Source organism: Pecten maximus, chromosome 7, assembly GCF_902652985.1.
Source record: "Pecten maximus chromosome 7, xPecMax1.1, whole genome shotgun sequence".
Lineage (NCBI taxonomy): Eukaryota > Metazoa > Mollusca > Bivalvia > Pectinida > Pectinidae > Pecten > Pecten maximus.
In genome coordinates, this window is record NC_047021.1 from 35,169,897 (window position 1) to 35,192,660 (window position 22,764).

General features: G+C 38.2%; 2 protein-coding genes across 2 annotated transcripts; both read left to right on the top strand.

The window, feature by feature from the left end:
- The first annotated feature begins 4,424 nt into the window (after window positions 1-4,424).
- LOC117331185 lies at window positions 4,425-6,588 on the top strand. The gene has a single exon (XM_033889783.1). It carries the CDS (start codon window positions 4,425-4,427, stop codon window positions 6,432-6,434), a length of 2,010 nt encoding a protein of 669 aa, XP_033745674.1. The 3' UTR covers window positions 6,435-6,588.
- Window positions 6,589-13,391: 6,803 nt separating this feature from the next.
- Window positions 13,392-18,153, top strand: LOC117330690 (E3 ubiquitin-protein ligase TRIM68-like). The gene is made up of 2 exons (XM_033889134.1): window positions 13,392-13,474; window positions 15,578-18,153. Exon 2 carries the CDS (start codon window positions 15,601-15,603, stop codon window positions 17,596-17,598), a length of 1,998 nt encoding a protein of 665 aa, XP_033745025.1. The 5' UTR covers window positions 13,392-13,474; window positions 15,578-15,600; the 3' UTR covers window positions 17,599-18,153.
- The last annotated feature ends 4,611 nt before the right edge of the window (window positions 18,154-22,764 follow it).

The following is a 22,764-nucleotide window of genomic DNA, read 5'->3' on the forward strand; positions in this document are numbered from 1 at the left end:
GGGGGGGTGGGGAAGGACGGTTAAAGGGATTTTTTGGGGGTTGTAATGGGGGGAAATGGAGGGTTTAAATTTGGGGGTATGGGGTAGGTGGGAATGAACTGTGTGACAGTAAGGTGTGGGGGTAGTGGGAATGGATTGTGTTACAGTAAGGTGTGGGGGTAGTGGGAATGAACTGTGTGACAGTAAGGTGTGGGGGTAGTGGGAATGGATTGTTTGACGGTAAGGTGTGGGGGTAGTGGGAATGAACTGTGTGACAGTAAGGTGTGGGGGTAGTGAGAATGGACAGTGTGACAGTAAGGTGTGAGGGTAGTGGGAATGGACTGTGTGACAGTAAGGTGTGTGGGTAGTGGGAATGAACTGTGTGACAGTAAGATATGAGAGTAATGGAAATTAATCATTTCTTTTTCGATGTCAAACATTCATTATAAAGAAATACATTCAGTCATTGAGATGTCATAGTGATTCTACAAACGAATTATATTATGACTCGTGCACAGTATTGTTTATGCAACACTAGGCCAGTATCAATAGAAGTATATTAAAAGAGATACGACATTATGTATCTAGTGTGTTATTATACAAGTAGGAATGAACACTAATTATACCGATTTGATAAACCTTTGATAAACCGATGAAGTCGTTATAGGAAAGATTGGTAGACGACAAATATCTCATCATCTGATGATCTGACCATTTAAGATACCGAAAGGAGCCAAAACCCATTTCGATACTTTTAATAAAAAGAATGGCTTTCTTCTCTTTATTTGTGGTTAGTTTTCTACTTATTTTAACCTCGAAGATGGGATATCACTAACAAAGAGAGGACAATCATTATATATGTCACTTACTTCAACCTCGGAGATGAGATACAATGTATTACAAAAAAAGAAAGGACATTAATTTTATATGTATATGTTACTTACTCCAAATTCGCAGATTAGAGATCACAAATTCAACATAAGTTACTGAAAAGTGAATTAGAGTGCCAATGATACAAAAGTTATCTCCCCTTATAATATACATATGCTAGATATAAAGAGCATGGTCATTGGTATTAGATTCAATTGATACTCCCTGTTGTAAATTGTAAACAGCATTGTGCCAAAATAACTTTAATTAACAGGACAGACAAATCGACGTATTAATTTCGGTGTACCACTTACCATGTTTTTCTGCCTTTTTCTTATGGCAAAAAATGAAAAAAATAATAACTAACTTTTAAAATATAAGATACAACAAAATGTCTTGATATGTATCGACCTGGTTTATAGTTTTTAAGTTTTAATTCTTATTATACGCTTCCACCAAATGCCATATGTCATTCATAGGAGAATCGGAGATCGATACCGAACACCTTTCCCTGTTTTTCATACATAGTATCACTATATTAGGTCACCTGAGATGTTGGTGACAATTTGTTCAATGACTGATCGGTCAGATCATCCTCGCTAGAATACGACGTTTGACGAACTTGATAATTTATATTTGGAATGATGCTATTGACAATTTTGTAGCAAGTTTTTGTCATGGTTTTTATATTCATAAAATTGCTTCATACATTTTCTTGGAGGCCATTATGCATTTAGTCAGAAAAGATATGAAGTTCATTATATTAAAACCGAAAGTGCCCGGTGGCCATGTTTATTAACCCAGACACCTTTAGTTTATCTTTACACTGACCGAGTTACTCTAACGTGTACTACTCAATTTCGTATACTACAATATGGTTTAATAACAACATTTCTACCACAATACCCCGTGTTATTCAACTCCCAGACCATCAGTTAATCATTACAGCTGTGGATTAACAATCTGTTTATAACACACGTGGTATAAACTCTGTACGCATTTTGATCGGCTAACACGGTGAACTTTGACCCAAGCTGCAATTGTTATTGACGTCATCAATAATCTAATGACGTCACATCACCGGGTCCCGGACGTCACCGGTACACTTTATTTGCATACGCGAAATTATACTTGGCCACGTTTCCCTTTGATTCAAGCCGATATTATTGTGGTAGAAACAGGTCACACGACTCGTGATTGTTGGATATGGAATTTATTTCACACTCGTAAGTTATTTTTTAAAAGTTGCAAAAAACACTCGCTAAAGCTGGTGTCTTTTGTAACTTTTAAAAAATAACTTACTCGTGTGAAATAAATTCCATATCCAACAACCACTCGTTGTGTAACCTCTATATACATTGCTATATTCAGATGCTTCACAGAACGCAAATATGCTACTAGTGATATGTTTAAATAAGGATTTATCAACAGATAGGGTTATACGATAAACTGTAAACATACAACTACAGGATATAAAACGACAAATATTATAGACGTTTAGTGTTTTTAAACATAATTTTTGACCACGCGATTATCTCTTGAAATACATATCGCATACGCGTAACGAAGAAGGTGTCCGGACCGGATATATTTCTGGCCTAGTTTGTATATTAGGATCGTATTTCTCGTGACGAGGAGTGATAAGGGGTACAGGAGGTTTCTGTGAAACCCGTGGCTGAACGATTACAGACCTGTGAGTAAACCCGTGGCTGAACGATTACAGACCTGTGAGTAAACCCGTGGCTGAACCAGTATAGAACTGTGAGTAAACACGTGTATATTGACGTTTAACTATTATTATCGGTATCATAACAAATAACACGCTTTCAATACAATTTACAAAGCGATACACTCGAAGATATTATCTTTATAACAACACACTATTATCAACCGTGGGCATATATCAGCTGATATACATGTATGTGAAATGAAAGTTGACCTATGTAGATTCCAAGAAATCATAATATAATGATGTTAATACATGAACAATGACATTTTGCTTGATAGACAAATGTCCATATATACAACATTAACACATATAAATTGATTTATTTGAAGTTTATTCGTGTCTACTTTCGTTCTATATTTGTCTAACATTGTATACACTCTTAATACATACTCCTGTATAATCCTATGGACTGTCCAAGTGTCCAAATGGTGGAGTGTGGACATTTAAAATTCAGGAAAAGGATTGAAATCGTTTCTTATTGAGAAATATTTTAGTCACACATATATTGTGATTGGTTTTTTAAAAACTTTCATGGTGATCAAATCGTTGCCATGAGATCTCAAAAGTCTTTCAAATTCGAGAATACATTTATGTACTTCCGTTTTCAATATTTTCAGTGTATCCGAGGTTATCAGTCGTGAATCTACATTATAATGCAGTGCATATTTTCAAAGATACTTGAGGCTAGAAGTCAAAACAGAAAGATCCTAAATATGTTTCATGAAATTGGGAAAGTAAACTAAATATTTTAAAAATTCGGGGCTATAGGAACTTGTATTACGCACTTTATCAACAGGACTATCAAATTCACAATCGTTGCTAATGTCGCTATATTTGTGAAGTTCCATTTACTTGGAAATTTAAGAAACTATTAAAACACCTTGAAAACGAACTGTGTACATCAACTTAGTATGAAAGATAATGTACACACGGATTATATTATGATAGCAGCGCTGGAACGAAAACAGTTTTAAAAATCCATATATTATAGTTCAAATAATTAAATTCCATAACCAAAATATTATTCAAATGAACACTCAAAATATTGTTCAGCAGATTTGCTTGAGAAACGGTCTTAAGGAAGTATTTATAACTCAAATATACAGAGGATGTGATTTAAAGCCACTATTACGTTATGTTTCAACCACGGGAAAGAATTTGGCCTATGAATAATGAAACATGTCCAAAATTAAGCGATACACGAGCCCAAACCGTAAAAAAGAATGGAAAATATAAAATGGCTGCAGTGACTTTTAATTTAAGTAATGAACAGAAAGTGCTAGTTTTGTAACATACTCTTTGTACTCATGTCAGATTAGTGCCATAACAGTTCCTTCTGTTATTGGGTGAATTTTTTTTTTCTTATTTTCGGTTACCGTGGAAACAAAAGTCTGATATACATCATTTGTAAGTTATCCCAGGCTTTTAGTTACAACACATTCAACTGATCTTGGTGTTCTCATTAGACACTTTTGATGAAAATTTATGTTTGATATTTCGGTTACCATGGAGGGGTTCATGCTTTTCAGCTCTTATTTTTCTATTAATGCATTCCTCGTGGTTAAATCATCACGTTGGTCAACTTAATCAGCTGTCCTTATCATGGAATTAAAATTGTTTTGCTTAAAACACGACCACGATGACCACTGTATTCTCAAATTGATTTTCCGACTTCTCATAAAGATAACAATGTGAACTGCTAAGCATTATGGGCCTTTTGTTTACACAATGCCATACTTCAGATACTTTCACTTAAAGAGGACGTACCATTTGATTTGGTTTACACGTACTTGTAGGGTTTTCATTTAGACGATCTGATTCCAGGTAACACGGATACCTTCTGAACATGGCGGAAGTATTTGTCCGGGAACAGTCGTCGGAAGATGGCTCCAGGAGTAAATCTCTGGACACTCCAGTACTGGAATGTTCTATCTGTCTGGAACAGCTGCGACACCCTAAATCTCTCCCTTGTCTACATTCATTTTGTGAGGAATGCCTTGGTAGCTACATCACCAAGGAGTCGTCAGGTAAGATGGCGTCGGCGTCTTCTTTCTCCTGTCCTGTATGCCGTAAGGTCACCGAGCCGATGAACCCGTCAGAAGACAAGGGAGGTTGGGCCGGACAGTTTCCTACCAACAATCTGGCAGTCGAAATGATCCGACATTTACAAAATACGAATACGTTGATCACATGCAAGCCCTGTGAGAAGAAAGGAAATACGAATGTACCAGCAAAGTTTTGGTGCCATCAAACCAAATCTTACTTCTGTGCAACCTGTAAAATCAGCCATCATGACCTGTTTCATGAAGAATGCGAACCCGAGAATATCACGGAATGGAATAAATCAGATACGATCCGAAGGCAGACGTCGGCTGCTGGATGTGGAAAGCACAAAGAGAAATTAGAGTATTATTGTGAAGATCATCAGATTCTTGGATGTAGCAAATGTATCATTGTCGATCACCGGAAGTGTGAAGTAGTGACATCAGCAGACGATTTCCGGGACAAGCTGACAACCACGAAGATCGACGGTCTTCTTGAAGCACTTCGGAGATGCGTAGACGCCATGGAGACATTGATAAAAGATGCTGACAAACAACTTCAGTACATGACGCAAGATCAAGAAATCGCGTTACAAAGTTTAACAGACCTACGTAGAAAGATTAACGAGAGGTTCGATCAACTTCAGAAAGAGCTTACGGACAGATTAACAAATTCATTCAAAAAGGAGAAGGAAAACTTGGATATATCAAAACTGAAATGTGAACGATTGATGTTCGCTATGCACAATACACTAACGTCATCCACGGATGCGGCCTTGAAGGACGATACCGTAGGGACGATCTGTCTGTTCAAGAGAGGACAGGCAGAGCTTGAGTCCTGTAAAGAACTCATAAAAGAATTGGAAGAGTCGTCTAAATCTACCCGTCTGAGTCATGAATATGACTCCAAGATACTCACATTGGGGACCAAGAAAGGTATTAACATGGGAATGATTGCTGTTCATCAACTACAGAGGAAACTTCCATCTACTTTAAATTGTACACCGTTCTACGAACGTCAATTGAAGAAGACAAAAAGGTTGAACATCAAAGTTGCCTCTGACGAGAACAACTGTTGTGCGTTAAGTGTATTGCTCCTGTCCGGTGGCCGTATCGTTGTCGGAGATTATGCAAACAAAAAAGTGAAACTGTTCACAGAAAACGGAAAATTCCAATGTGAGGTGGGAATGGCTGATGAACCTTGTGATCTGTGTCGTATTGATGAGAACACTGTGGCAGTGACATTGACAAACAGTCAAACAATATGTGTTGTCAATGTCGTGGATTTAACTTTGACACTCGCATCTGAAATAGAAATTCCAGACATTACTGGAAAATGCCTTGGTATCACATACAGCAGGAACTCGTTTATTGTAGGTACAGAAACCACACTTTACGGTGTATCGAAAAACGGAGGTGAAGCTACAAAGCTCCGGGCAATTGAATCAAGATGTTTGCATCTCGCCAGTAATCAGAAGAATGGACACGTCTTTGCTAGCATCGCTACCTCTGTATTTGACCAAATTGCCGTAACACGGCTGTCTGACGGGACTCACACAGACGTGCTGAAGGTCGGGGTAGTGGATGCTACAACGGGAATAAACGTAGACAGGGAGGGTAACGTGTACGTCTGTGGAAGAATATCTGGCAACGTCATACAGCTGTCAGGGGACGGAACTAATGTCAGGGAACTGCTGACGTCATCGGATGGAATAGAAAACCTGAGGGCGATTTCCGTGTGGGATTATACATTAGTGATCACAAGTGAGTCATCAGACCAACAGAACTTTGTAAACGTCTTAAAGCTTGTTTGAATGATAAAGTATCGATTTGCATCCATAAATCATATGTGGACTCACGAAATGCCAACGAGTTTATATTCATTCTACTACATCTGTATCATACCCAGAATGTACAAATTTCACTGATAGAAAATAAACAATTTCTAATCACAACGAAAGAATTCAGCTAACACGCTTTTACTTGTAAAAGTATTAGAAATGACATACATTTTTGTATAAAGTATCATCGTAGATTGGGATTCCAAAGACACTTTAAATGATGTATCTGCATATATGGTTGCTGCAGTATATATGAATTACTGTAATCATGTTAAGAGCTTGTAACTATTATCTACTATTATCTATTATGATGAAGACGGAGTTCATATCAATTTGTAAGCTGTTGTATCGATGTTAAGAATAATAACTTGTATCATTTTCCGACATATTACACATTTCGACAGTTTCAAAAGGCATGTACCATGCTGGAATGAATGTCTATCAAGAAGGAGGTGTACAATGCAGACCCAGTGGGCCTCTTGTGTAGGAAATGACATATTTTGTTTATGTTTAGTTGGAAATTAATCAATTTTGGATGAAGGTTTAATGATAGGCGGAGCCCAAAAGGATCAAATTGGTGGAAACTTCAACAGTCTTCTTCTTCAGATCAAGATATGTCGGAATCTAGTATACCTCAGAAGTAGAAAGGTCTTCAGGTCCGCTATCATGATGGTGAAATTCATTACAGTGGGACATCACATTAACCCCTAGACAGTGGGTAAAGTTTACTATGGTCTACATAGATGATAAGCGGTATTGTGTTTGTCTACAAGTTTAGGGATAACAATCTTAGAGCTTGCATAATCTTTTTAATACAGGACCCTGAACTTTCCCTATGGGCTTAGGGCGTGACCAAAGGAAGAACATTGACTGAAGTTCAATAATTTTCTTCTAATCATACCCAGATATATCGTATCAATTGGAGGTAAAAACTGCGAAATTAGTCTCTTCCTACTGACAAGTTACCTTTACCTACTGACAAGTAACATCTCCCTACTGACAAGTCACCTCTCCCTACTGACAAGTAACATCTACCTATTGACAAGTTACCTCTCCCTACTGACAAGTCACCTCTACCTACTGACAAGTTATCTCTCCCTACTGACAAGTCACCTCTCCCTACTGACAGGTTATCTCTCCCTACTGACAAGTTACCTCTCCCTACTGACAAGTTACCTCTCCCTACTGACAAGTTACCTCTCCCTACTGACAAGTTACCTCTACCTACTGACAAGTTACCTTTCCCTGCTGACAAGTTACCTTTATCTACTGACAAGTTACCTCTACCTACTGACAAGTTACCTCTCCCTACTGACAATTAACATCTCCCTACTGACAAGTTACCTCTACCTACTGACAAGTTACATTTACCTACTGACAAGTTACCCCTCTACCTACTGACAAGCTACCTCTCCCTACTGACAAGTAACATCTCCCTACTGACAAGTTACCTGTCCCTACTGACATGTTACTTCTACCTACTGACAAGTTACCTCTCCCTACTGACAAGTCACCTCTACCTACTGACAAGTTACCTCTACCTACTGACAAGTTACCTCTACCTACTGACAATTAACATCTCCCTACTGACAAGTTACCTCTCCCTACTGACAAGTTACCTCTCCTTACTGAAAAGTCACCTTTACCTACTGACAAGTTACATCTCCCTACTGACAAGTCACCTCTACCTACTGACAAGTTACCTCTACCTACTGACAAGTTACCTCTCCCTACTGACAAATAACCACTACCTACTGACAAGTTACCTCTACCTACTGACAAGTTACCTCTCCCTACTGACAAGTTACCTCTCCCAAATGACAAGTTACCCCTGGTTAACCTTTTGGGTTCACTTTACCATGGGAGTATTCTTTTCGGCATAATGGTGAAATGAACCGCGGTTCACTTAACCATTATTGTATTTTGACCCCGGTTCATTTCACCATGCTTCAAAATACCATGCCACACCGGTACATTTCATTCCTTACCTCCTCATAGCTGCTCGTCCTTCTGTTGTAATGTACTTGAGGTTTATTAGCTAGTTCGTCGTATTTGCCTGCATCCATGATGTCCAAATAATTCACTTGTATTCCAGGTGTAAACCTTGTCTTGAATATGCGAGTTATATCAGAGCTTATGTACTATGGTCCCCTTTACACATTCACTAATTGTCAACAAAAAAACTGTCGACAAAAAACATCCACGAATACGGGTGTACCTGCTACGCATGGATAATTCTCTTTTATATCTACGGTAACCAGCGCGTATCACAATGGGAAAGTAAGGTCATTGAGATCGTTATACACCGCGACATACTATATGAGTTATCAGGAAAAAGTATATCTACAGTCGAATCTGTATTAAGTGACCACTCAAGGGAAGTTGAAGAACGGTCTCTTAATGGCGAGTGGTCTCTAAATAGAGATTGTATCTTAGATTTAATAAAGGTTCATAAGCTTTTTATTCACTTTAGAAATTGGCAATAATGATTTATAATATATATAAAAAATAAATCATCCATTTGAACATAAAAATATTTTTTTTGTATTCATTTCAAATATAGAATGTATGTACTAGTATTATATCTAATTCAAATAAAACTGTCTTAGTGATGATGTTTGTTTCTGTATATTTCAACGTCCTGTCAACACATATAATAATTCAAGGACGGCCTCTAATAAGTATGAAATACTTGTGTGTTGTGAGAGAGAGTCTGGTTAGGGAGGTTGATAATAACAAACGAAATGATAGATATCCGGGGAAGACGTCACGCTACTTACAGCCGGGCGATCTGCATGATTTCTCACCTACGTTTGCAGTATCAAAGGAACTCATGAACTTGTCAGTCGATGAGGACAAAAAACTAACTATAAAAGAGAGAACTAACCTAGGTATTTGTAATAAACGTATCTAGAGGCTGTAATACAACTCTACGTGAGCGGTAGGAATATAAGTGTACAGTATACTTCCTATTTTAAATGTGTAATTAATGAAGTGAAAGTGTTAAAGACGATTTGTTTATATTTGGTTAGGCAACTCGCATTTTTTAAAAATTGCAACCCGCATTTGTAGACGCACAACTGGCATTTTGCAACTGGCATATCGTAATTTGTAACTTACAACATTTTAACTCGTAGTTTCAATTCGCAACTCGCACTTTCTTTGTAAATCGTAACTAGCATTTTATCTCTCGCAGCTTACGAGCATAAAACATTTGCAATGTTTTTATATGATAATTAATGCTTTTATCGACAGTGTGGAATGCTATACATCACAACAACAAAACAACTGAAGACAATGACCATCAGTTAGACGAGTCTTGTTATTATACAAGTGTTAAACAACGGATTACATCAAAAGAAAAGAAGAACATAGTATATAAAATCAAACCATTCAGTTTTAAATAAGTTTAAGATTGTTTAAAATATATTATGATATTATCAAATATAGAAGTATTTCCCGTCATTTCAGTATTTTGATATAAATTTTCAGCTAATATTATGTTGGTGAAATAGGAACAAAGTATAACATATAACATAATATATTTGCATTTGCGCAAGTAATTGTATCATTGTATACAACCAGGCATAGAAAGAATAGAGCGAAATATCTTACAGGACATTTCATTAAACTCGTGAAGCATATACATCAAACTTAGTTGGGATACAATATAAGAACAATATATATATAGTAACAATATACAATAAAGAAGCTAACACGTAGGCCGGTTATTAATTTGCTCCCATATCATCTATCAGAATTTATTGCTGTTAAATGCATTAATATGTTGATGTAGGCGATACCAAAGTTAACAGTATGGTATTAGACTCTTTTTGCCACATTATACTAGGATAATTATTTCCTGGCACTATTTCAAAATACAAGGAATTGCTACATTAGCGTGCATGGGACCAATCGTCTATCGACATTTGTCCTAAAAATTTCCGTCGTCTTCAGGTACGACCTCGCAGTAACGATAAAGTATGTTAATTCGGGTACTTAAACGAACGTCATTAAGTGTTTGTTAGATTGCAAAGGTAAACACAAATGTGGATATAATACGCGCAAATCAAACTAACATTATCTTATGTTTCAAAAAATCGGAAAGAGAAAAGTAACGTATATAACAATGCGTTTAATATAGAAAAAAAATCATAATTAAGTATAATTGAAATTTATATTACATATTCAGCTGATTGATTATTAAGTTATTTCAAACACATTGAAGTTTCTATTTTTATAAAGATAAAATTGAAGCACACTATGAATCAATCTTAGACTAGGATTGCGATGGATGACATAACAAACCATAGCATAGTAGATGAGGACATTTTACTAATAGCTAGCACTCCTCGAAAACTAGATTACAAGGGGAATACATATTTGTAATCGTCTTTATTAAGGATAGTTTTTGTGTAAACATTGGGTATTAGGAACTTCATACCGGTATAGTATCAGTAGAGATGTGTAATTACGTTAATCCATTTTTATTAAGCAAATATTCATTAATTGTTCAAGCCTCATAAGACGTTACACGACTTGGAATGGATACCAATATCAACCTGCTACATCATGTACAAATATTTTCATATCAACACATATTAACCGTCGTGTATGTATATACTATATCGTTTAAAATACTACCAAGATCATTTTATATGAAATGATTTTATTATGTACATACATGATAAAAGACGATATATAATACAAGGGAAATAACTCATATTGTATTAGAACAAGCATGCATTTCTATTCCTAACTAAGATGTGTGTTGACGAATCTTTATTTCAAATAAAGGTTTCTTAAATCCGACGCCGATGTATATCTATCGAATCATCAATTTTGATTTTTTTCAAAGGTGTAGCTATCGACCTCCGATCAGGAAAGTTCCGCCAGATTATTGCCTTAGTATTCAATTCTCCATTGTCTGTAACGTTAAGTCCGATCAGATTAGAAGTAAAGCAGCCGTAGTACCACCAACTACCACGACATGACAGAACACAATTGTCACCTTCTTGGATGTCGTTGTCTCTGTCAAATGTGGTGAACGCATAACCATCATGGTTGGACAAGGCATCATCTAAAATAACGAAAAAATAAAATAAATGTCATAAACAATCCCCCCCTACACATATATTTATATTGGACTGGCAACACAATGGCTATAACTTTATCTACCCAGTCAGTAGGTAGCGAATGATGTATTTAAGTCATTTATAACAATTAAAATTGTTCTGCGTCGGTGTGACTGCGTTATGACTTTTTTCATTTAATATGTTTTCTGGTAAATAATGGAATGAAACAATATAGATTGAAAAGTGGCTAAGATCAGAAAGCAGACAAGTGACAGTCACCAACGATAAGTTTACGTGTATCACTTATTAACGGAAGCTGTAACAGCACGCATGCGAAATTCGGCAAGGTAACATTAACATGGCAGTCAATGACCAACTGGCCCTATACATTACGACATGACTGTGAAAACTACTCTGATTCATCGTCGGCAATTTAAATATATCCTATCGACATGTTTATTTTATCTATATAAAAGTTGTGACCAGCACACCGACAGCAGAGTTGAGCTATCGCGGCCGATGATATCGTCATATAAAAACAGGCTTTGGCGAAACAATCATCCTGACTTCAATATGCAGAGGGCGTAGTTATGTTGCTGCTGATGAAAAGAAATTAATTCTTAAAAGTGGGGTAAAGGCTGCAATAGAATAAACTACATACATTTAAGTTAAAGAGAACAATTATGCTTCATACTAGTTTGTAATGATCTGAAAATATACATTTCATGTAATTACGACATTGATTTTACTAATTTGAAACTTCTTTATATTTCACTTCAAATTAAAAAGCTAACAGTGTAACAAACTATTTGCATTTTTTATTTTCGGTTTGTGAATTTCACTGTTATTAGTAGTACGGAGAACTTTCATGAAAATGAGGGGATACCCGCGGTGGCTGAGTGGTTAAGGTGTCCCAACACTTTATCACTAGCCCTCCACCTCATGGGTTGCCGGTTCGAAACCTACGTGGGGCAGTTGCCAGGTACTGACCGTAGGACGATGATTTTTCTCCGGGTACTCCGGCTTTCCTCCACCTCCAAAACCTGGCACTTCCTTAAATTACCCTGGCTATTAATAGGACGTTAAACCCAAACAAATAAACCCGGGTTCGAACCAGGGACCTCTCGATCTGCAGTCGAATGATCTACCACCGAGCTATATCCCCTTCATAGCTAACACTAACATGTATGCATTATTATTTATATATTTCTGTGATGCAATATGCTTCAACATATGAAATAGTATCAACATATGACTGAAATATTAAATATCGAGTCGAATGTCTAGGATTAAATAGTGTGATTATCTTTGTCAATACACAGATAAGTTAGTTCTTCTCGATTTAGATGTGTTAAATATAGGTTGGTTGTTTGACTTATGTGGATCATAGGTTAATTTTTCAATTAATTTGAATAATTTTTATTCATCGGAACAAATCATAATAAATGTCTTTATGTGATTACCTAAGAAAAGCTGACGTGATTTGTACTGGTAGTGCACAAATACACACGTCCACTGATATATGCAAATGTCACGCAAAAATACTATTGTACCTATAAACAAGTGATGTGTTTAAGTATGGATTTATCAACAGATACACGACAAACTGCATAACAAACAAAACTAAAGGGTATGAAAATAAAAATACACCCATTCAATATTACTTTCATCTACCTACCACAACTTCAGCGCATTAAACGACAAGTAATATAGACAGGTTGTGGGTTTTGATTTTTTAAATCACTTTTTTGACCACACGATTATCTCTCGCGGTATGTAATATTACATTTTCATGAACACAACAAAGAAGCTATCCGGATATATGTCTGGCCTTGTTTGTTTATTAGGATCGTATTTCCCGTGACGACACGTGACAAGGAGTACAGAAGGTCCATGTTGACGTTTCTGTGAAACCCGTGGCTGAGCGATTACAGAACTGTGAGTAATTACGTGTATATTGACCTTTAGCTATTAATGGTATCGGTATCATAATAAACTACAGGCTTTCAGTATACAATGATACTCTGGAGGATATTATCTTTATAACACCAGTCTAATATCAACCGTATGTAAAACGAAAGTTTGACATTTGCAGATTTGAAGAAATCTGAAGAAATATAAAGACGTAAATACATAAACAATGACAATATTTTGCTTGATAGACAAATGCATCTATATGTAACATTAACATAGATAAAATGAGGCTAGCTTGTACGTGTCTACTTTCGTTTTATATCAGTTTAACATTGGTATCCGATGCACTGTTTATTAACGCACGGTTTTAAACGCATGCTCAGATTGAAAACGTTGCTTTAATATCGAGTCATATTTCAGTCAAATATATCTTGTGATTAAAACTATTTCTAACTTTCCTCGTGATCAAATCGTTACCCCGAGTTCTGAGAAGTCCTTCCAATTCGAGAATGTGTACTTTCGTTTTCAATATTTTCAATGTGTCTTAGGTCGTCAATTTTGAATATACAATATATTTCAGTGCATATCATCTGGATTTCTAGAGGTCAGAAGTTAAAGCAGAAAGATCCTAAATAATTTTCATGAAATATGGAAAGTACATTAATTATATAGATATGATATATTAATCTGGGACTATATAACTTGCATCACATTCTTCATGAAATTGTCTATTAAAGTTAACAATTAGCAATGTCGCTATATTAGTGACGTTCCATTTAAATCGCGGAAATGGAGAAAACTGTTAAACACTTTGAAAACATCTAATCAGATAAAGTGTAGCATGAAAGATAACGTGTAGCATGATTATATTACGATTACAATAGATTACATCACTGGAACAAAAACTGTTCAATGACAGTTTTAAAAGTCCATATATTACAGTTAAAATGATTGAATTCATCCAAATATTATTCAAATGGTCAATCAAAAATAATATCTGATAAATTTGTTCAGCAAGGGAAAGGGTTTTAAGGAGGTGTTTATAACCAAAATATACAGGGGTTGTGATTTAATATTGAGGTACAAATAATCTATATGGGTTAGAAATCAAGGCAAACTAATACATTATCCCGTTGAAAGTCATGCTGATAAATAATACTTTAACATGATATTTTTGTGCAACTATTCTAACATCTCAGTGATGAACGTATTGGAGAAAACTAAAGATGGATTCTTTTATCCCACGTAAAAACATGATTGTTAACTTTGTAACAACTACTTTTGTAGCAAATAGGGATATATGTTACATTTATTTTTGTAAGAAAACATATTTGTAACAAGCTGTCACAAGTTGGCACGTGATATATTGTTACAAAAATAGCTATTGCAAATTCACTCTCATCATCCTGTCAAACACATTTTACTTTGTTACAAAGATTGTTGTAGCAAATTGTGTAATAGATCGGCACACTTCATCTGTTCGTCTGTGAGCCCGTTCGTCTGTGCGCCCGTTCGTCTGTGCGCCCGTTCGTCTGTGCGCCCGTTCGTCTGTGTGCCCGTTCGTCCACAGTGCTTTATCGGGACATAACTCAGCTGATCTCTGCAAAACTTTGTACTCGTGTCAGACCAGTGTCCTAATTGTTATCCCTGTTAATGGAAAAAAACCAGTTTTCATAGTTCGAGGTTACCATGGAAACAAAAAGTCAAATAAAAAATTGACTGCAAATTACCCAAGGGTTTCAGTTTAAAACATTCAACTGATTTAAAAAAAAAAAAACTGTTGTGCCAATGGATATATCTGTTACCATGGAGGGGGTAATGCTATACTTTCAGGCTATTATTTTTCTATTAATGCATTCCTGATAAATAAATAATCACGACAAGATAATGACAAATAATAAAGTTAATCATGAACGACTAAATAATCTGTCATTATCCATGTATTAACATTATTTGCTTAATCAGACGGCCAAGATGACCAATGCATTTTCAACGAAAACAGCTAGGCATTATGGGTGTTTTGTTTACATAATGCCTTAATTGAAGTATTTATACTTAACGAGCACGAACCTTGTGATCTGAAACACGTGTATCTGTAGGATTTTAATTTGGACATCTTGATTCTAGGTAACACAGACACCATCTTTAACATGGCGGAAGGATTTGTCCGGGAACAGTCGTCGTTAGATGGCTCCAGGAGTATGGACACTTTAGTACTGGAATGTCCTATCTGTCTGGAACAGCTGCGACACCCTAAGTCCCTCCCATGCCTTCATTCATTTTGTGAGGAATGCCTGGGTAGCTACATCACCAAGGAGTTGTCAGGTAAGATGGCGTCTTCTTTCTCCTGTCCTGTATGCCGTAAGGTCACCGAGCCGATGAACCCGTCAGAAGACAAGGAAAGTTGGGCCGGACAGTTTCCTACCAACAATCTGGCAGTCGAAATGATCCGACATTTACAAAATATGAATACGTTGATCACATGCAAGCCCTGTGAGAAGAAAGGAAACACGAATGTACCAGCAAAGTTTTGGTGCCATCAAATTAAATCCTACTTCTGTGCAACCTGTAAAATCGACCATCATGACCTGATTCATGAAGAATGCGAACCCGAGAATATCACGGAATGGAACAAATCAGATACGATCCGAAGGCAGACGTCGGCTGCTGGATGTGGAAAACACAAAGAGAAATTAGAGTATTACTGTGAAGATCATCAGATTCTTGGATGTAACAAATGTATCATTGTCGATCACCGGAAGTGTGAGGTGGTGACATCAGTAGACGATTTCCGGGACAAACTGACACCTTCAAAATTTGACAATCTTCTTGATGACCTTCGGAAAAGCACAGACGCCATGGAAACATTGATAAACGATGTCGCAGAACAGCTTCAGTCCATGACAAACGATCAAGACATCGCGCTACAAAGTTTAACAGACCTACGCAGAAAGATTAACGAACGTTTTGATACAATTCAGAAAGAGCTTACAGATAAATTGATGGCATCTTTCAAGGAAGAGAAAGAAAATCTGGATATATCGAAACTGAAATGTGAAAGATTGATGCTCTCTATGCAAAATACGCTGACGTCATCAAAGAATGCCGCCTTGAAGGACGATTCTGTGGGAACGATCTGTCTTTTCCAGAGAGGCCATGCGGAGGTCGAGTCCTGTAAGGAACTCATAAAGGAGTTGGAAAAGTCGTCCAGATCTACCAGTCTGAGACACGAGTATGACCCTGACATACTGGCCGTCAACACCAAGACAAGCCTTACTATGGGAAAGATAGTCGTTCATCAACAACAGAGGAGACTACCATCTACTGCGTTCAGTACTCTATTGTCTGAACGTCTGATGAAGATAACGGGAAACTTAAACATCAAAGTTCCCTCTGACAAGGAAGACTGTTCTGCGTATGGAGTTGTTCTCATGTCTGATGGCCGTATTGTCGTAGGAGACTATGCAAACAACAAAGTGAAGCTGTTTACAGAAAACGGGGAATTTCATTGTGAGGTGGGATTGAGTGATTCGCCTTGTGACCTTTGTCGTATTGATGACAATACTGTGGCTGTGATGCTGGTGACAGTAAAAACTATCTGTGTTGTCGCTGTTGAGGATTTAACCTTGACCATCTCATCGGAAATCCTTATTCCAAACATTACTGAAGTCTGTCTTGGTGTCACATACAACAACACTAACTTTGTAGTTGGTACAACATCATCACTTTATAGTGTACCAAAAGATGGAGGTGAAGCCACAAAACTTCACGCAATAAAATCAAAATGTCTGCATCTCGCCAGTAATCAGTACAACGGGTGCTTGTTCGCTAGCTTATACGAATCAACTCCTAACAAGGTTGCCGTGACACGACTGTCTGGCAAGTCCATCAGAGACGTATTGAAGGTCGGCACCGTGAAAGGAACAGCAGGAATAGACATAGACAGGGAAGGTAACTTGTATGTTTGTGGAGCTGTTTCAAACAACGTCATACAGATGTCAGAGGATGGAACCAACGTTAGGGAACTGCTGACGTCATCAGATGGTATCAAACTTCCGAGGGCGATTTCCGTGTGTGGTGATAAAGTAGTGATCACAAGTGATTCATCAGACCAACAAAATTGTATAGATGTGTTTCAGCTCATTTGAAGGACAACATAGAACTGTAGAGATTAAGGAACATTTTGTCGAAAGACAATAAATGAGTTTGTATTATTTAGCTTCACCTCATTCATTCACTATTTTTATGAATTATATCGCAATCTGCGAATATCAGTTATATATCATGCAATATAAATCCATGAAAAATTATATATCATTTTTTATAAATACATTATAATTTTATTTGATACTTCAAAATAGGTAGTTGCGTCCATGAACTGTGGATTTAGGTTAGAGCAGCATATGTATTCGTATAACAATACAAAGAACTAAGAAACTATAGAAACTATTGTTATTAGTTATATAATGTTATACCGTCATTTCCTGTGTATTGTCCGCCCACAGAAGCCGCAATAATGGCTATATAATTTAAAATCTGCAGATAGCCCGTTTCTGTTTAATGGAGTACACGATTTCACAATCAGGGGAATCCCCTGCTGTATGTGTATTGTACTCATAGTTTACCCGTGTTGCCTTGACACGTGAACGGTGTAAATAAACGTAATTCTGAACCTATATTTCCATTAATATTCACATACATAGGTACCAATGATATTTATATACATTGGTACCATTCATATTCACATACATAGGTACCATTAATGTTTACATACATAGGTAACATTCATATCTATATACATAGGTACCATTCATATTCACATACATAGGTACCATTCATATTCACATACATAGGTAACATTGATATTTACATACATTGGTACCATTGATATTTACATATATAGGTACCATTCATATTTACATACATTGGTACCATTCATATTTACATACATTGGTACCATTCATATTGGCATACATTGGTACCATTCATATTGGCATACATTGGTACCATTCATATTTGCATACATTGGTACCATTCATATTTACATATATTGGTACCATTCATATTTACATACATTGGTAAACTTCACATTTTCATACATAAGTACCATTCATATTTACATACATTGGTACCATTCATATTTACATACATATGTACCATTCATATTTACATACATTGGTACCACTTGAAATAGTGCACCAGAGAAACACACAAAAAGTTAACTTGGATTTGACAAGTAATGTATAGCCCAAGATGAAATATGAGTTTGGTCAATATAGCGGTAAATACAAAATGCAGATATGTAGTTTAAAACGAAACAAAGCTAAAATTGAATGCAAGCAAAATAAGTGGATGTATCTTTTCAAATAACACATTGATAAAATTATATTCCTGATTCAAATGCAGTCTTATTATCACCAAAAAATTATTCAAATTGATATAATTTTGTTATTAGTTCGTTGGCTTATTTCACCAGCAGTTTGACATTATAACAACCAGCATTAACACTATGCCATTTATCTTTTTTAAAAGATATTTCTTGTTTTCTCATAATGTCCTTTGCTACCAGAATATTCAAAGCCACTTGGGTGTAATATTCAACGGTTCTTTGAGGATCTTTGAAAAAGTTCTGAAAGGTCCAGGGCACTAATATATCTTCATGGTATTGAATGTTATTAGGTCTTCGCGAGTGGATGTAAAAAATGTCAAGGTCCAGTTGGGTAAAAACATTTATTTTATTCATTTCATTTTAACAGCTAGCTGATACTTTACACTTTTCAGTGATATATGGATTGATATGGGGTGATTTAGATATTTATGAAAAACACCATCGGAGGTAATTGTTGGTATCGCAATACCATGAATTGACTGATAATGCATGAATGCGAACCCCACGTTACAATTAGCTCTTTTAGAATAGTGTATGCCTTTCCTTGACACATTACTATCATAATGTTGACATATAATCTCGAGATAGTATTTTCCCATTATCCCTTACTACCCCTGTGAGTGATTGAGGCCTTCTGGGTCTCTTGTTCTAATATTATGATTTTGAATATCCATTTTAATGACAATTATCGTGATACATGTTTTTCATATCTATTCTTCGCACCATATCTGCATATCTATTAATTTTCTGATGATTTAGCTTTGTTTTTCAGTATACTGAATGCAATAAAATAAAATTGAATGGTTTCCCGTTGAATGTAATATATTATATTACACGAGTATGACAGAATATCGATTTTTTAACGATTGCACCATATCTGATTTCTTTTTTGGAGAAATATTTATATTAAGAAATAGCTGATATCGGTACTTCAAATGAAGTTGAAACAATCGATACAATTATTGAGAGCGATAAGGCTCATTCTGGTTCCATTCAACTTTCCCTGTCCTGATAGTGGGAATAAACTGTAACAGTAAGGTGTGGGGGTAGTGGGAATAAACTGTGACAGTAAGGTGTTGGGGTAGTGGGAATAAACTGTGACAGTAAGGTGTGGGGGTAGTGGGAATAGACTGTGACAGTAAGGTGTGGGGGGTAGTGGGAATAAACTGTGACAGTAAGGTGTGGGGGTAGTGGGAATAAACTGTGACAGTAAGGTGTGGGGGTAGTGGGAATAAACTGTGACAGTAAGGTGTGGGGGTAGTGGGAATAAACTGTGACAGTAAGGTGTGGGGGTAGTGGGAATAAACTGTGACAGTAAGGTGTGGGGGTAGTGGGAATGATCTTTGACAGTAAGGTGTGGGGGTAGTGGGAATGGACTGTGACAGTAAGGTGTGGGGGTAGTGGGAATAAACTGTGACAGTAAGGTGTGGGGGTAGTGGGAATGGACTGTGACAGTAAGGTGTGGGGGTAGTGGGAATGGACTGTGACAGTAAGGTGTGGGGGTAGTGGGAATGGACTGTGTGACAGTAAGGTGTGGGGGTAGTGGGAATGGACTGTGTGACAGTAAGGTGTGGGGGTAGTGGGAATGGACTGTGTGACAGTAAGGTGTGGGGGTAGTGGGAATGGACTGTGTGACAGTAAGGTGTGGGGGTAGTGGGAATGGACTGTGTTACAGTAAGGTGTGGGGGTAGTGGGAATGGACTGTGTGACAGTAAGGTGTGGGGGTAGTGGGAATGGACTGTGTGACAGTAAGGTGTGGGGGTAGTGGGAATGGACTGTGTGACAGTAAGGTGTGGGGGTAGTGGGAATGGACTGTGTGACAGTAAGGTGTGGGGGTAGTGGGAATGGACTGTGTGACAGTAAGGTGTGGGGGTAGTGGGAATGGACTGTGTTACAGTAAGGTGTGGGGGTAGTGGGAATGGACTGTGTGACAGTAAGGTGTGGGGGTAGTGGGAATGGACTGTGTGACAGTAAGGTGTGGGGGTAGTGGGAATGGACTGTGTGACAGTAAGGTGTGGGGGTAGTGGGAATGGACTGTGTGACAGTAAGGTGTGGGGGTAGTGGGAATGGACTGTGACAGTAAGGTGTGGGGGTAGTGGGAATAAACTGTAACAGTAAGGTGTTGGGGTAGTGGGAATGGACTGTGTTACAGTAAGGTGTGGGGGTAGTGGGAATGGACTGTGTGACATTAAGGTGTGGGGGTAGTGGGAATGGACTGTGTTACAGTAAGGTGTGGGGGGTAGTGGGAATGGACTGTGCGACAGTAAGGTGTGGGGGTAGTGGGAATGGACTATTTGACAGTAAGGTGTTGGGGTAGTGGGAATGAACTGTGTGACAGTAAGGTGTGGGGGTAGTGTGAATGAACTATTTGACAGTAAGGTGTTGGGGTAGTGGGAATGGACTGTGTGACAGTAAGGTGTGGGGGTAGTGGGAATGGACAGTGTGACATTAAGGTGTGGGGGTAGTGTGAATGGACTATGTGACAGTAAGGTGTGGGGGTAGTGGGAATGAACTGTGTGACAGTAAGGTGTGGGGGTAGTGGGAATGGACTGTGTGACAGTAAGGTGTGGAGGTAGTGGGAATGGACTGTGTGACAGTAAGGTGTGGGGGTAGTGGGAATGGACTGTGTTACAGTAAGGTGTGGGGGTAGTGGGAATGGACTATGTGACAGTAAGGTGTGGGGGTAGTAGGGAATGGACTGTGTGACAGTAAGGTGTGGGGGTAGTGGGAATGGACTGTGTTACAGTAAGGTGTGGGGGTAGTGGGAATGGACTGTGTGACAGTAAGGTGTGGGGGTAGTGGGAATGGACTGTGTGACAGTAAGGTGTGGGGGTAGTGGGAATGGACTGTGTTACAGTAAGGTGTGGGGGTAGTGGGAATGGACTGTGTACAGTAAGGTGTGGGGGTAGTGGGAATGGACTGTGTGACAGTAAGGTGTGGGGGTAGTGGGAATGGACTGTGTGACAGTAAGGTGTGGGGGTAGTGGGAATGGACTGTGTGACAGTAAGGTGATGGGGGTAGTGGGAATGGACTGTGTGACAGTAAGGTGTGAGGGTAGTGGGAATGGACTATGTGACAGTAAGGTGTGAAGGTAGTGGGAATGGACTGTGTGACAGTAAGGTGTGGGGGTAGTGGGAATGGACTGTATGACAGTAAGGTGTGGGGGTAGTGGGAATGGACTGTATGACAGTAAGGTGTGGGGGGTAGTGGGAATGACTGTGTGACGTAGGTGTGAGGTGTAGGGGAATGGACTGTGTGACAGTAAGGTTGTGGGGTAGTGGGAATGGACTGTGTGACAGTAAGGTGTTGGGGTAGTGGGAATGGACTGTATGACAGTAAGGTGTGGGGGGTAGAGGGAATGGACTGTGTTACAGTAAGGTGTGGGGGTAGTGGGGAATGGAACTGTGGACAGTAGGGTGTGGGGTAAGTGGGAATGGACTGTGTGACAGTAAGGTGTGGGGGGTAGTGGAATGGACTGTGGTACAGTAAGGTGTGGGGGTAGTGGGAATGGACTGTGTGACAGTAAGGTGTGGGGTAGTGGGAATGGACTATGTGACAGTAAGGTGTGGGGTAGAGGGAATGGACTGTGTTACAGTAAGGTGTGGGGGTAGTGGGTATGGACTATGTGACAGTAAGGTGTGGGGGAAGAGGGAATGGACTGTGTTACAGTAAGGTGTGGGGGATAGTGGGAATGGACTGTGAGAGTAAGGTGTGGGGGTAGTAGGAATGAACTGTGTGACAGTAAGGTGTGAGGGGTAGTGGGAATGGACTGTGTGACAGTAAGGTGTGGGGGTAGTTGGAATGAACTGTGTGACAGAAAGGTGTAGCGGTAGTGGGAATGGACTGTGTTACAGTAAGGTATGGTGATAGTGGGAATGGACTGTGTAACAGTAAGGTGTGGGGTAGAGGAAATGGACTGTGTTAC